The 16632-nt window shown below is 42.4% G+C and overlaps 1 protein-coding gene across 1 annotated transcript; it reads left to right on the top strand.

Annotated features, from left to right (window-relative positions):
* The first annotated feature begins 8842 nt into the window (after positions 1-8842).
* Positions 8843-15837, top strand: YWHAB (tyrosine 3-monooxygenase/tryptophan 5-monooxygenase activation protein beta). Its single transcript, XM_024746793.1, has 5 exons — positions 8843-9165; positions 11334-11457; positions 12305-12468; positions 13486-13581; positions 13880-15837. The coding sequence occupies exons 1-5, from the start codon at positions 8866-8868 to the stop codon at positions 13934-13936; spliced, it is 741 nt and encodes a 246-aa protein (XP_024602561.1). The 5' UTR covers positions 8843-8865; the 3' UTR covers positions 13937-15837.
* The last annotated feature ends 795 nt before the right edge of the window (positions 15838-16632 follow it).

Below are 16632 nucleotides of genomic sequence, written 5' to 3'. Positions count from 1 at the left end.
TGGTTCTTCAAAAAAGTGTTCATTCTCTCTTTTCCTTAAGTAATCATTAAGAATCATATTGACCTTTAGGAGGCGGTGCTGCACAGAGGAAAGAGCGTGTACCAAATATACCTGTGTAACAGGTTATTGGGACAATGACACCTGCCCCTTAGGACACTTATGATTAAAGGAGTTGATATAAACCCCTAACTTTTTGCACATTTAGGCAGACCATAAATGATGGGTATTTTGTTGTTATTTACTAAACCAATACGCTGGTGTGGCTTTTTGTATAACTAATTGGTTGGCCTTTTGAATAGAGGAGTTCAAGGGCTTTTTGAAACTCAGTTTGAACCTATAGATATAACAATGGGTACCTGAGAAACGATTGGTCAGAGAGCATAGTGTTGTCTCCTGACTGGAGCTGAGATGGCTTTTTTCAAAGAGTAGTCTAAGACAGAGTTTAAATATAGTCTGTATTTTATAGGTCAGAAGTGGTCTGCTTCCCTCTGGCCACATAGGAAACAGCAGCCTTGTTCACTTTAAAAACCTGCATCAGTTGATCAGGTAGTTTCACATTCGGTGTGGCAGGCATTGTGCTACATGTTGGGTGCCCAAAGATAGAAGTTTGGGTTCCTACCTTAAGCTCACAATCCAATGTGGGAGCCAACAAAGACATTTACACTAAATTCTGATCAGTGCTACTTTAGAAATAGGCATATGTAAGTTAACATGTGCCTTCCTTTTAAAAGTCTTAGGGAAAGCCATCTGGGTTGAAAAGAAATGAGGTGTGTAGTAAGTGTCCCTTCACTGGCTGACCGTTTGTAGACTTCTGTGTGGAATGTACTGTAGCTGCCATTTTAGTGCTTACCGTGTGCAGAGACTGTGCTAAATGTTTTGCATCGTGATCTATTTTACTCCTTACAAGAACCCTCTTAGGTAGATTTGCCTATTTTAATGCGTGAGAAAACTGAGACTCGCAAGAGATCAGGTAATGTATGGAGTTGGTGTGTAGTACTGGTAAATTGGACTGGGTTCCATTATGTTGGTGGGCCCAAAGCCTTTGAACTTATTCACAAGGTTGACCAATTGGATTATCTTTATGAATCAGAATTAGCATATTTTAATTTTTTATTCTGTTCCATTGATCACTTCAAGCCAAGAGGTCAATTTATTGTCATGTCTGCTATTGATTCACATTGTATGACCTTGGGCATATCACTTAACACCTCCATTGTTTCAGGTTTAATTCTGGCTAATTGGACATAATTAACAATGATATTCAACAATTGATACGAAAGAAGGAAGGGATTTTGAAGCAGAAGTGATGTTTCCCTCCACAATTCAGTGTTGGCAGGATATCAGAGCTATTGCCTTTGTATTTTAGACATGCTGTATTTCATTTTCTAACAAAGAGCCTGCAAGCATGTGAATAGAATTAAATTTATTAAAGGACTCTGTGTGTAGAATGGCACACAGACCCGTTTTTAGAGCGGTGTTTTTCACTGAGTATTAAAATTCTTTGAGAGCCAGGAGTACTTCATTTTTTCTTGGTAACACCCACTAGACACCTGGCCCCACTGACTCTCTCAGTCCCTCCCACAGTAGTTTGGCATCTGCTTTTCCTTCAGCAGAGTGACTCCAGGACTGTAACTTTGACTTGACGGTGCTGTGGGTGCTGTGTCTGGGGCGGTCTGTCCGTGAATGCTCTTCAGGATTTACTGTCAGTTCCTTACCCCATGGAACTTTTTAGCCTAGATTTTTCTTTTTTTAATATCTTTATTGGAGTACAATTGCTTTACAATGGTGTGTTAGTTCCTGCTTTATAACACAGTGAATCAGTTATACATATACATATGTTCCCATATCTCTTCCCTCTTGTGTCTCCCTCCCTCCCACCCTTAGCCTAGATTTTTAAGGTGCTCCTGTCAGTTTCCTCTCTCCAGATTCTTAACTCTTCTCAGTTCCTCATCTACTTTGGCCTGTGATTTCTTTTTCATCTAAAAAAACATACATGCACTTTATTCATACATCTGTATTTCTTGTCCCTTCCTGGAGCCCCCATTTTCTGTCCTACACAGAACCCCTCCAACCCATAAAACCAGTCAGGAACCAGCCCCTTTGAAACTAAACCTCCTCCTTTGAATTCTACCTGGTTGCTTCTTCAAGGGGAAGCTTTATAATCTTTAAATATGTCTGCCCTCCCTTCTCATGTTCCTACCCTGAGAGTTTCAGCTCTCTGAGGGGAGGACCATGCTATTCTGAACTCCAAAAGAGAGTTCTTGGAAATACTGGTAGTTTTTTCATTTGCAGTTATTTCAACACACATTAAATTATATACATTGTATTTTTGCGATGTAGCTTAAGAGTGAGAATATATGCCTATTTATTAAGCCTTTACTTTGACCAGTACTGTCTAGGCATTTTATGTATATCATCTTATTTGATAGCTATTAATGTTTCCTTTTAACATTTGAGGAAACTGAGATTTGGAGACATTATTTTAAAAATTACCTAATTTCTCTTTAGAAGCCCAGATTTGTTGTATGTAGGGCTTTCCTAAAAACAGGTCCCAGTCATACGGGTTTCATGCTGGAGCTTCAGTAATCCTGACACCTGATAATGGAATCCTCGTTTTAAATTTCTAGCAAATTATTAAACTCAATTAAAGCTCAGTATTTTAGAATTGAGCATGTTCTTTTCCTTGAAAACAAAACATAGCTGAAAGTTAATACTTCTCAAGGCCACATTTCATAAGGTCCTTTGCAGTGCTTTTTTAAAATATGGATTAGCAGTGGATAGTCATTTTTATTTTAATTTTTGTCCCTTCTTATCCTTGGATGTCTCCTTCTGGCCACTGGGAAATGACCTCTCAGGATTCTGCCCTGGGCTAGAAAAATATCCCTCAAGCAAAGGGTTGAGATAGCGGGGCTAGGTTGGTTCGTATATACTTGTGTTTTAGCATTCACTGTCTGACTTAGGGTTTCATTTACTTGAGGGAAATCCTGTTATTTCATGGGCAGCTTTAGAATTATTCCTCATAACGTTCTTTAGGGGATATTTTACAGAAATGGAAGCCTGTTGTGCAGCTCCCGCCGCTCCATACCTCTAACAGATCTTTCTAAGACATTAAATCCCTTCTTTTAATGGCCACGTAATCTTGTGCCAGCTGTGTCTTTTCAGCCACTCGGCTGTTGGATGTTTAGACGGTTTCCCATTCTCCACTAAGCAGTTGCCGGTTTAATCAGCAAAGGCTCCCCAGTCCTCTGAAGTGCTGCCTGCAGTGACTGAGAGATAGACGCCCGTGCTTGAGAGCATGTCAGCATCTTCCTGATCTGGGAAATCTCTTGGTCTACCGCAGGGTTAGACCTCTTGTGGCCTGTCATACATTTGTCCCCTCTGGTATTTTGACTCTGTGCCGTTAGTGCCAAGCCTGATGAGGAGACTGTAGCCTTTTAAGGCTTTTTAGGAGCAAATGAAGGCCCTCTTGCCAGTGTTTTTCTTGGTGGGTCCTCAGTTCAAAAGTCTCAGGAGAAAAGTAGGCCCTGATTATAAACCATCACTACTTGGCACCTCTTAATGAAATCAGGAACTAATGAATGAAAGTGTTACAGTTGGGACTTCCCTGGTGGCGCCATGGTTAAGAATCCGCCTGCCAATGCAGGGGACACAGGTTCGAGCCCTGGTCTGAGAAGATCCCACATGCCGCGGAGCAGCTAAGCCCGTGCGACACAACTTCTGAGCCTGCGCGCCTAGAGCCTGCGAGCCACAACTGCTGAAGCCCGCGTGCCTAGAGCCCGTGCTCCGTAACGAGAAGCCACCGCAATGAGAAGCCCGCGCACCGCAATGAAGAGTAGCCCCCGCTCGCTGCAACTAGAGAAAGCCCGCGCGGCAAGGAAGACCCAGTGCAGCCAAAAATAAATAAATAAATTTATAAAAGAAAGTGTTACAGTTAACAAGTGTGTCCATTCTTCAGGACGTTGAGGGGTGGAGTCTTATCAGGAATATTACATCGTAACATATTCGCTTCCTGTACAAGATTAGACTTGTTTTTCCTTCTCATGGGTTGTCTTCCTTTTTTCTTAATTCCAAGCTCACATTTATGGGCTAAAACAGTGATGTGTAGGTACTATGAGAGGAATAACAGTACTTCCAACTTGTTGTGCACTATGCACTTTTTAAAAAAGATTTCCACATTTATTATCCTTCGATTCCCTGCACCTCATCTTCAGAGCACCTCTCCTGAGGTAGCTGCTGTTGCCTCCACTTCAGAGGTCGGAAGACTGAGATCGACCGAGCTCACACGGCTGTGTAGTGGCAGCCTCTGCGCTTACACACAGGCCTCTTGCCACACCACATACAGGTAGCCTCCCAGTAATGACCTGCTGAAAAAATTCACAGATACTTACTTGAGTATTAGTTTTATACTTGGCAAAGTTTTAGGCATTCGATGAGAAACGAATGTGAAGCTTTCCTTTGGGGACATAACATGTAACACTGCTTGTAAGTGGTATACCACTCATTACTTGGACCATAGAACATATAGAACGGAGGCCTAGAGAAGCCTGGACTGTGTAAGAGGCTACGAGTGTGTTTGGATTCGTGGGCAGGGTAGATCAGTGGGGGCTGGAATATTCAAGGAAGGCTTTCTAGCCCTAGACGGATGGATAGAGTTTACATAGGCAGGGAGTAAACGGGGGGCTTTCTAGATGAAGGGAACTACTGAAGTAATTTCAGACACGTTTAAGCATGATGATTAAGGGTATTCGGTGATGTCCAGCCTGCAAGAAAGGTACATGTTGGAGAACAGTGGATGCGAAAGCCTAATAGGAACAGAGGAGCCGAATTATGAAGGACTTGGCAAGCCAGGTAAGAGTTTAGATTGGGTGGAGTAGCCAAAAGAGAGTCATCCGAAGTTGCTGAGTAAGAGTCCGGGTATGACTAAGGGTAATTTTGAAATCAGATGCAGAGGTACATGGAGTGAGGTATGGATGTAATGAGGACGTAATGTGCTTGTGAAGAATAGGCGCTTTGAATTATTTGAGAAGAGACAGAACTCTACCAAATTTGCAGCTTTAGGATCTGCTTGCTCATTCAGCGAGAATTCGTTCGTGCCAGTTCTGTGCGAGGTGCTGCGGGGGGTGTGCCCTAAAGGAGTTGATGGTGTGGGAAGGGGCGTACGCGATACAGACAGGTAATTGTAGTGCTGAAGAAATGCGCTGAGACATTAAGAGAAGTATAGATGCAGTGCTCTGTGAGAATATTTTCACCTCAGAGCGGTGCTGTCCAATAGACCCAGGATGTGAGTCCCACGTAATTTAAAATTATCTGGTAACTGCATTTTAAAAATGGGGGGAAAGGATGAAATCAATTTTCGAAATTAAAAAAACTTAACTCCAGGGATTTCCCTGGCGGTCCAGTGGTTGGGACGCGGCGCTTTCACCGCGTGGCCCAGGTTTGATCCCTGGTTGGGGAGCTAGAATCCCGCAAGCTGCGCAGTGTGGGCCCCCCGCCCCCCGACAAAAAAATTAACTCCGTATATCCGAGACGTTTCCGTTTTAACATGTGGCCAGTGGCTGTCTGATTCGACAGCTTAGGTTAAGCGGCCTAAGAAAGGTTTCATAGAGGGGATGCCATCTGAGCCGTGCTCTGAAGAATTTTATATGCAGAATAAACGGGAAAGGACATTCCAGGCAGAGGGATGGCTTGGTGAGCACAGACACAGAGACGGAGAAGCACGTGTAAGAAAACCATTTTGGGAGAAGCCTGGGGAGATAGCTTGGAAAACCTTCACTGACAGGGGAGGAAATCTGACTCTCCTGTCAGTAGTAGGGACTGTAAAGGATTTTGAGCAGGACGTGACTTGATCAGAACTTTAAAATGGGTCTGAGAGCAGATGTGAAGGTTAAAGGTAACGAGAGGCTGAAAGCAGTGGGACTAGGGAAAGATGATGGATGGGAGGTTTATTAGGGATGTAGAAATAGGAACAATTTCATTTCTCCCTTGTCTGCTGCCTTCCTCCAAACGCTGGGTGTTGTGTAACCCATTTCCTGTTGAAATTGGTCTAGCTGCTTCAAAATCCATGTTATATAAGTCAAGAGTTATGTAAGCAGTAGGCATCAGGACATTTAGCTATGGATTTTGTTTGTTGTAAGTTGTTGGGTATGTGTGTGTGTGTTTAAATTTTTTTAAATAGATGACTACATTCTTTAAGGCATGCATTCAGTTTTACCATATCATCATGGTTCTCAGTCTCCAAGAGCTCTTGCAGTGATCCCAAAGAAGCCTGAAATAGTTGGCCCCAAACGAGAAAGGCCACATTTTATTTTGAGAAATAGGGCGTGTACATTTGGGAGTTCCCAAGGAGTCGTCAGGATTCTTGGGAGAGAGATGATTTAACTTTTAATGTTTGGGAAGAGAAGTCGGGGGGTTGAGGGGACCTTAGTTGAGGGGCCTGGTAGAGCCAAAGAGTTTCATGGCATCCCTTAGGCAGTGCTAATTGCATTTCTCTATTACTCTTTTGTAATACTGCGTGGGATAGCTTAGCGTTGAATTGGCTTTGACCAGGACTTTTATTAATTGGAATCTTTCCTGGGTAGAGTTGCACAGGTACTGTTTCTGTACTTTGGAGTGGGCCACTAGGTGACTTCTAACTCTGAATTAGTCTGCAAACTGGAAAACTTCTAAAGTTCATTGAAAGTTGGCTTCCCTCTGCCTCTCACTTTTAGGGATCATAAAGTAGGGTTGTTTAAAGATGGAGATAGTATCCTGATCAGAAAGATGTTACGATTGAGAAAGTTAGACGTATGGAGGAAGTATATAATTTTAAGAGGATGAATAGTGTATTTGCGATGGACTTTATATTAGAGTAGGACTAGGTTGTGTTGTGTGTGGTAACAAGCAGCCCCCACACCTCAGTGGCTTCACGTTGCACGTCCAGTGCGGGCCTGCAGGGGTCTCTCTGTACTGCATGGTCATTCACAGACTCGGGCTACAGAAACTGCTGTTCCGTGACAGCACCATCTAGATTGCATGGCTGCCGTGAGAGAAGAGGGCCTCACGTGGTTTCTTGCAGTTTCAACACCTGGAAGTAGCGTCATTTATGCTTATGTTTCATTGGACAGAACTAACTGTATGACCCCTCCGAAGTGCAGAAGGGTTGCTGGGAAATGTAGGAGAGTGGATGGATTATTATCTCTGTTGTAGTCTCATTCTGGTGATGTGGGTGAAGTCAGACGGATCAAGGTGAGATCTGCTTCAGAGTGTAAGGTTAGAATCAGCAAGCCTTACATAGGACACAGCTCTGAATATGATTTAGATAATAAGTTGTGGGAAGAAAACTCACAGTTCTGAACTAGAGAACCAACTCTTTATGGATTGTCTGGATTTAGGGTGTATCTTAAAATCGTCCTCCATCTAATAAAACTTTTTTTTGTGGTAGGGTCCTGTCTGTAGAATTTCTCCCTTGAAAATACAGAAATGACTTGAGGCAAAGCCACAGTCTTTTTTTTTTTTCCCCACAGTCTTAAATTGTGATACAATGTATAAAGTGATAAGAGAATTTGTTTTAAAAATATTGATATTCTTACCACTCTTTAAAGTAGTATTTTATCTTTTTACACCTTAAGATATTAGTGTATTTTTACACTGTGGCACAGGTGGATGTACAATTGAAATTTAAACCAACAGTACATAAAACTAACTCTTATTGGTTAATAAATAATTTTTTAGCTACGTGTTATCCAAAAATTATTGCACTCTATTAATGGTGATTATTATAGTGGGGAATTGACTAAGATGAGGTGAATTATTTAAGAGGTATTCACTGATTGGTGTATAGAGGGTTTGATAAAATGATAAACTGAAATCACTAAGATTTTTGTCTGTTTCAGGAGAACTTGTGCAAACTCAATTATGGTTTGCATTTCTGTTGCTGTGCGTCTTGGTGAATACACCCGTATCTCCTGCAACCTGTACCACGTAGAGAGTTAGTGTTTGATATTTGTATATAACATCTAGACTTTTCACAGTGCCTTCACATAGATGAGGTCATTTGCGCCTCACAGTGGCCCTTGGAGAGTTGGGAATATTCTTATTCTCCAGTTAGGAAACGGAAGCTCTCGGAGGCTGAGTGATTTGACCAAGGTCATGCCACTTTGTAAGTAGCAGAGCTGGTGCTAGGTAGAGCCAAATCTGCCTGCCTCAAGTCTGTGCTCTCGTGGACAGTGTGTCCTTGTAACAGATTTAGTGCATTGCAGAAGATGTGATAAAAACGGCTCCTATTTTTTAGGTACCTGCTGCTTCATGGGCACTGCCAAATATAACACTGAAAGTCATACCTTTTGCTTTAACATTGAAACAGTCGTCCCACTTCAGGTGTTTTTCCACATACTTCGGGGAAAAACAGCAAAACCAGGTAATTCTTGAAAGAAGAAAAGGACATATATTTAACATAAGATTCTAAAGAATTAAGCCGTCTCTGTGCATTGAGGAGGCAGATTAGGAGAGTGGAAGAAAACAACTCGAGAGACAGAGACTTGAGTTTGAGTTCTGGCTCTCTACCACCTCCTAGCCCTGGGCACACCACTTGCCTCCTCTGAACCTCCATTTCTTCACCTCACAGGAGGGGGCAGGATTGTTGTGAACATATCTGCCCTGTAGGACTGTTGGGAAAATTGACCAAAATAGTAAAAAAGACGATAGCAAAGTACCTAACCCTGCAGGCGTTCATGCTCGATATTACTGAGGGCATTTGGAAGTAGATGCTTCCCATTTAGGTATGTTTCCTTCCAGATGGGTTGGAAGAAGATTCACGCGTGCATTTCCTGGACCGCAAAGCCTGACATTCGCTTTCTCTCTCTTTTTCTCTTGCTCTTGTTCTAGGGAATGACCATGGATAAAAGTGAGCTGGTACAGAAAGCCAAACTCGCCGAGCAGGCGGAGCGCTACGATGACATGGCTGCGGCCATGAAGGCAGTCACAGAGCAGGGGCACGAGCTCTCCAACGAGGAGAGAAACCTGCTGTCTGTTGCCTACAAGAATGTGGTCGGTGCCCGTCGTTCTTCCTGGCGTGTCATCTCCAGCATCGAACAGAAAACAGAGAGGAACGAGAAGAAGCAGCAGATGGGCAAAGAGTATCGTGAGAAGATCGAGGCAGAGCTGCAGGACATCTGCAACGATGTTCTGGTAAGAGGCCGGTGTTCCTGTTCTAAACAACGATTTCTAATAGTATTCATTTCATGTACGAATGCGAACTCTCAAACAGCTCATGAGAGAAAGGTGTCTGAATACACTGGGAAGCTGCAAACCATCTGCAGCTAAGTTTTAAGCATACGATGTGATTTTTTTCTTACCTCTTACCTGATCAGAGGTTGCTCGTCTCTTATGGAGTATTTTCCTCTCCCTTCCAAAGACCTCTGAAAAACAGGTACATTTGGTCAGCATCCCTCCATCTTTTCTTTAGAAGTTGAGGCCAGAGAGGCAGGATTTTTGATAGATGCAGCCACAGAGAGGCTATTCTCTGTATAAGTCTGATGGCAGTGCCATCTCCAGCAGGGGAGAGAGGAGCAGAAAGCCGACCTGCCTTTTAGCCCCTCCCCAGTCCCTGCACAGCGTGGAGTCCAGTTTTTGTCTGAAAGGTAGCCGTGTCCATCAGTTCGGGCCTGCACTCCGAAGGCCAATCAGAAGTGGTTTGGGGATTCTCCTCTCTGGTGTTTTATATAAGCCTTAGTCAGACGACTGACTCCTAACTGCTTTCCCTTGAGCCACGATCTGGGGTTGGATGGGAGGGGTGCATATCCTAGAGCAAATCATGATCATATTGTCTTTCCCTCACATCCTGAGCCCACTGGGAACTTTCTTTTTCTTCCAGGTGAAATCAGGTAAAAATGAACAGTGAGGGCTGCTTTGAAGGGAAAAGGAATTCACACTTGTGGATCTACCTCCTCCCCTGCTGGCTGCCTCTCCGAGTTACTGCCCTTGACACCTTTCTTTTGAAAACCAGTACAAAGCTTGTCAGCCTCCAGGCAGTACTCATCCCTAACCCATAAGGAGTTACACCCTGTCTGTCTGCAAGGAATATTAAAACGACTACTGCCCCCTGCATCTTCTCACTTTGATTGATTAAATCCCCTTACAACTAAGCTTTTGCATTGAGCTGCTCTTTTTGTTAGAGTCGTGGTGTAAGAGTGTCATGGCTAAATTTGTTGCCTGTTGGTAATTTGGGGGTTTGTTAACGGTGCACTAATTCCTGAATGTTAGGTACATCTGGTATTCAGATGAAGTATGGCATGCATTCCAAAGGCAAGAAAGTTCCCTAATTCCTGAACTGTAGACCAGCTTTTATGAGCATCTGAAAGAATGTGAAGAAAAGCATGGTACTTACTGCCTCTTAACCAGTTTTTCAGGATGCCACATTCTAAAACAACTCTTCGAAAATATTGCTCTGTATACGAAGCTTGGACTCCTTCAGAACTGCTTTTGTTGTAAGCATAAATGTTTAAAGGAATTTATTATTAATAATAGTATTAGCTACTTTTGGAGTGCTTACTGCGTGCCAGGCAGCGTGTTAAGCACTTGGTGAACATTGGCTCATTTATCCTCATAAGTACGCTGGGAGGTGGCTAATGCTTCCCTGTGTGTAGCTGAAGAAACTGAGGCTCAGGGCGATTAGGTCATTTGTCCAGGGTCATACAGATAGTAAGCAGCAGAGGAGGAATTTCTACCCAGGTCCGATCAATTCGAAACTTAGTTCTTGGCAGGTTTGCCCTATTATCACGTTTTTTTCTCCCAAAATGGAAAGTTTTTTTTTTTTCTCTAATTACAGAATTAATACAAGTTCATGGTTTTTTTTTTAAAAAAGCACAGGGCAGAAGAGTATAAATAAGAAAATAAAAAATCACTTCTAATTCTACCACCTAGAGAACCATTATTAACATCTTGATAAATATTCTTCCAGACTTTTCCCTTAGGTATTTCCGTGCATGTACACATATCTATTTTAATATTAAAATAGGAGTCACATGGTTTTTATTATCTGCTTCCTCCCCCCCACCCCCCACCCCAGACTTCTTTTGGAGAACCTTTCCAAATGCCTACGTAGCATTCCATTGTATGGCTATACTTTAATCAACCCCTTATGGACGGTCAAAGTGATTTTTAATAGACAAGTACTGGCATCTGTTATGACCTGGGCTAAAAACTATTTAAAACCTCTGGATGAAAATTATGATTTTTTTCAATCTTCCAAAAAATTTATTTAGAAGTGGTAGTGTGTATCTTGAATCTCAAACATAGTTTTAACGTCTTGTAAGTAATATTTCCAGATGCTTAACAGAATGTGAATCACTTTGTAGGAGCTGTTGGACAAATACCTTATTCCCAATGCTACACAACCAGAAAGTAAGGTGTTCTACTTGAAAATGAAAGGCGATTATTTTAGATATCTTTCTGAGGTGGCATCTGGAGACAATAAACAAAGTAAGTAACTTTTTTTTTTTTTTTAAGAAATTTGACCAGTAATGGAGCCAGTCTTCATAATAATTTGAAGTTTTTGCTTTGTTTGTAGTCAGAATTTAAAGGACCACGGCATTGTGCTGACCAGTGTTAAACAGGGTCATGGGAGTTGACAGCTGTATCTAAGGGGCACGTATGGGGGGCATTAAAAGTGTGGTGCAGTAGTGCATTTAAAGAGATCTTTATTTTAAGGATTATTTGGTAGCTCTCTTTTCGAGGTGAAACTTTAAAATGTTTGGTAGAACGAAACCATCATAGTAAATAGAGATGCATTTCTCTTGTCATATACATGCATTAGTGTAGTGGTGACAATTATAGCTATGCCTTATTAAGTGCCTCCTGTGTGTCTCATTTATCCCTCACACAACGCTAGGAGTGTAGGTGGGAGTCTGTCCTTTTTTTCTGATAAGGAAACCAAGGCTTACAGAGGTTTTCACTTAGTCCAAACCACACACTTAATGAATAAGAGTTGGGGATTCCAGCTTTGAGTCTGATTCTGAAGTCCATGATTTTTCCATCAGAGCTCATTGTTTTCCATGTTCTATCTTGTTCAGGGTTATTTCTGTATTTCCTAACTGCTTTTGTAGACTTTGTCATCATGGTCTTTGTTTTTCCTCAAAGCATTCAATATGGCACTTGGATTAGAGTACACATTTAACAAAGGATTGTTAATCGAATGGTAGAGACACTGACCCTCGTTTGATAGCGCGTGTGCTCCAGCCCAGTTTGGTAAAATAATTTGATAGTGGATCCAGCATACGATGCAATCTGTGAAAGACCCAACCTTTCATATTTTCTATCTTTCTTATAGCCACTGTGTCAAACTCCCAGCAGGCTTACCAGGAAGCATTTGAAATTAGTAAGAAAGAAATGCAGCCTACACACCCAATTCGACTGGGCCTGGCGCTTAACTTCTCCGTCTTTTACTATGAGATTCTAAACTCTCCTGAAAAGGCTTGCAGCCTCGCAAAAACGGTGAGAAAGACCCTCTGTGGTTTCTCTTTTTTTTCTTTGGCAGAATTTTTTTTTTAATTTAAATTATTTATTTTTTATTGGGGCATAGTTGTTTTACATTGTTGTACCCTCTGTGGTTTCTGATCATAGTAAAACTGCTTGTGCTTTTTGGTACCTTTTTTAATTACCTGAACATAACTCATTTTCTTGGACTTCTGTGAAGATTTTTCTGGGGGTGGAGTATATATCTTTTATGGAATAAATACACACCTATTGCTGCTTGACTTCTCAGTGCCTTCTGCTGATTTTTGTTTGTGTTGTTTGATTACTCTTTTGGGGCTGGGGGTGGTTGTGGACAATCCAGGGAGAAGGTAGTTTGTTGTTTTTGTCACGCTTTGGACTGTAGGCCTCCACTGTATTGTACATTGTCATCCTTGTACCAAGACTGGAGGTTATGGCTTGTAAAGGAAGGAAATCAGATCTTGTTTTCTTCGTTAACTGAATTTACCTCCTGTCTTCTTTTGGTAACCCAGCCGCCTTTTCTACATATTTTTGTAGTCTTTCAATATGCACACTCTTTTAAAATTTTTTAGTTGGTAAAAATGTGTGAAATGAACGCTCAACGTTCCATCGCTTAATTGAATCAGATTTAGTGGTGTGAACTTCCGTTCTCCATTTATCCCTTGTATCCAGACCTTTTGAGTTTCAGCTTAAAGAAAAAGGGCGGATTACTAGAAACGTCTTCGGTGATTGAAAAATCATGTGTTTGCTTAGAATGAGTGGGCTGGGTTAACAGTAACACCTGTTGACTTAATAGGTAAAGGTCATATCTAGGAATTTTTGCCATTTTTGGTTGACGCTTGGTAAACCAGCATCATGTGTTTGCTGACATAACTAGCAAACAAGGTAACAAGGACCTGGGTTCCCCCAAAGTACTGTACAGAAAGAGAAATGATAGCAGAATGTTAGCAGAAGAACATTGGGCTAAACTAGTTCCAAGGAACCTGTGACTTCTTTGCTGAAGGCTCTTTGTTTTAGGCATTTGACGAAGCGATTGCTGAATTGGACACACTGAATGAGGAGTCCTACAAAGACAGCACCCTGATCATGCAGTTGCTTAGGGACAACCTCACTGTAAGTACTGCTGGTTCCATGAGTGCTTCTGGAGGGCTTATAGCTTATTCCCATTCCTCTACCTCGTAATTCACTCTTGCCTAAGACTCAAGAGGGGATTTGTACCCTGTAAGTGTAGTTAAGTTTTTTAATTGGTTATAAATGCCTACTGAAGTTTTGACCTTTGCCGTCACTGTCTGCAGTAATATAGGAAGAATTTTAAACAGTTGAATGAGATGAGATGATACACACTGGGCCACCTCCCTGAGGAAGCTTTTAGTAGCCCTACTTTGTTTATAGCTCTGTTTTTCTTTTGCAGCTGTGGACGTCGGAAAACCAGGGAGATGAAGGAGATGCTGGGGAGGGAGAGAACTAATGTCTGTCGTGCTTTGTGATCTCTTCAGTGTCACTCTGTACCCTCCACGTATATCCCTTTGTGCGATAAAAAAAAAAAAAAAAGAATCGTACGTCGACTTTCAGTTTTTCACAGCCTCAGCCTAGCAAAAATGGTCCATGGGATAAGCAGCTGGTGTTTGTATCTAACACTCAGATTGGTCACATAAATGCCACGGCATTCTGAAGTTTTGATTTTGATGAACACTGACAGGATTACTGTGTGTTTAATTTTTTTAAAAAAACTGAACACTGTGATTATGGGGTTTTGTAACTTAGCAGAACTCTTACTGGTAGAAAACAAAATAGACCTGAATTATGTGTAACTTTTTGGAAAGTTTAATTCAACTCAAAACAGTCAGTGAAACACAGTTCCATTGTAAAGTTGTACAGAAAGTTATAGAGATTATATTGTGACACTGGGACTTGGAGTGAGAAACCTCTAGCTTGGCATTCGAGTTTCATGGTAATTCACAGTGATTCTGCCTGTTCTGTTCAGGGCTTGTAGACACTTGACCCGTTGGGGCTGTTGCCACTCAAAGGTTCATGACTGCGGATGGCCGCAGTGTCTTCCTCTGAGGGTAGTCGAAGCCAGAAATTAACATTCTTGGTGGCAGATACCTGGCTTAGGACACCATGCAGAGGTCCAGTGCTCACAGGCCACACGTGATTCCAGCCCCTTTCCTACAGCAGCATGTTACTGATTGGCAACTTGTGCTTCCATAGTGGAATCTGTTTTCCCTGTAACCACGAGCTCAAGAAGGAAAAAAAAAAAGCCGTGTATCTTATGAATGGCCTTATCTGTTTCCTGGGTAACATCTTTAAGAATAATGTTCTGCAGAGACCGCCTTTCACTTGAGGAGTAAGTACTCAGTCTTGAGGTTCTTCCTGGCTCGGGGCTTTAAAATTTTGAAATCTAAACATTCTTTCCCACTGTCCTTTTTGACTATTGACTTTGGTTTTCTCTTCTCTCTCTCAATTTCTGTCCTTCAGCTTCCTTACATTGTTTTCTTTGTGCATTCTCTTTGCCTTTTGCTCACTGTTTAGTACTAGACGAGCAGGGACAGGGGACCTGGAGGGGGTGAGGGATGTTGATGAGCACTTCGGTGAGCCAGCCTTGCTTCAGAGAGTTGAAAAGAGCTTCCCGCATCTCAGCCCTGTCTTCTTCCGGTTCTCAGAACGGTGGTTGCTCTTCAGTCACACCAAGATCTGACTCAAAAAAGTATTTGTAACTATCCATGGTTTCTCCTTACATTGCAGCCAGCCCTGGTGATGCTTGTTAGCACCTGTCACCAGCTCTCCCAAGTGTACCCATCCTGTCGAGTTCACAGACACGTTTCAACAAGACCCTGTAATGCAGGGAGGTTGCGTGAACACTGCGATGGGGAGAGTTGGGAATAGCCAGGCCTACCAGTCTCACAGTATCCCCCCCTCTCCCCTGAACACTCCCCATAGCCGTAGTGTCCATCTGTTTGTCCATCTGCTGAAATGAGAAACATTCATGCACTGATTTCAAACAAACCAAAAGGAAAAAAAAAGAAAAAAAATCCCTCTCCTTTCTAGCTGAACAAAAATGTGCAGTTAATACTTGGCGCTTGAAAACGCAGTAGTGGATGTGGAACGAGCCTGTCTGTGTATCTGGTAGCTCTCTCTTGCTTTGTTTTTCCTCACCAGTATTCTGCCTCACGTTTGCTTCTGTGATGGTTATATTGCCTAGCAAGCACACCTGTGGTTGTGAAAATAGTATAGCAAAAAAGAAAAAACCCCGGTTATTGATGTACTCGATTTGTGTATGTCTTTTAAACAGTTCTAGTTTCCACCTTACACGGAATAATCAGGAAAAGTGTAAAAACTCAAAAGTGAAATAAAAAATTTTATCAGTTAGTTGGCCTGTGCATTGATGTGTGGCGCCACCTGTATCACCACCAGAACTAGCTACCTCTTCTGATCACACTTATTTAGGGCTGTACTCCTTAAAAGGAGGGAGCAGCTTCATTTCATCCTTTAGAACCAGAAGTCGAGGGCCTGGGAAGAAATTGCCATGAATTAACACAGAGCCTGTCCACCTTCCACACAAACCATCCAGGTGTTAAAGGTCCTCTCTGTGGCTTCTAAGACTTGATATGGACTGTTAACTTAGCATCCCACTCACACAGCACCACCACCACTTCCTCTTTTTTAAACAACTCTGAGATGTACCCAAGCCAGTGAGAGATGGTAGCGTAAGTCCTGGTCATCTCCAAGGTTATACGAGTCTCTCACCTGTCCTAACACTGTCTAAGATAGCCCGTGGCACCGAGATTCCTCATGGGATTTGCCCCCATCTAAAAACATCCACATTGGGAATTCCCTGGTGCTCCAGTGGTTAGGACTTTGCGCTTTCACTCACAGGGCCCAGGTTCGATCCCTGGTCAGGGAACTAAGATCCTGCAAGCCCCAGGGTGCAGCCAAAAAATAAATAAATAAATACAAATAAAAACGTCCACATTCCCACAAGGATCGGGGAGGGGGTCATGACAGGGAGGTATTTAAGCCCCAGATTAGAATTGGTTGTTAACTTTCTTGCTAGTATAGGCGGGGCAGCCAGACCCACTTCTGCTCCTGGCTCCCAAGCTGTTCCACCTGTCGTGCCCAACCAGAGGTCAGTGGGAAGCTACCTGTTCTATTGAAGCAGGAACT

Source organism: Neophocaena asiaeorientalis, unplaced genomic scaffold, assembly GCF_003031525.2.
Source record: "Neophocaena asiaeorientalis asiaeorientalis breed wild unplaced genomic scaffold, Neophocaena_asiaeorientalis_V1.1 scaffold132, whole genome shotgun sequence".
NCBI classification, from domain to species: domain Eukaryota; kingdom Metazoa; phylum Chordata; class Mammalia; order Artiodactyla; family Phocoenidae; genus Neophocaena; species Neophocaena asiaeorientalis.
This window is presented reverse-complemented; position numbering and strand designations above follow the sequence as displayed.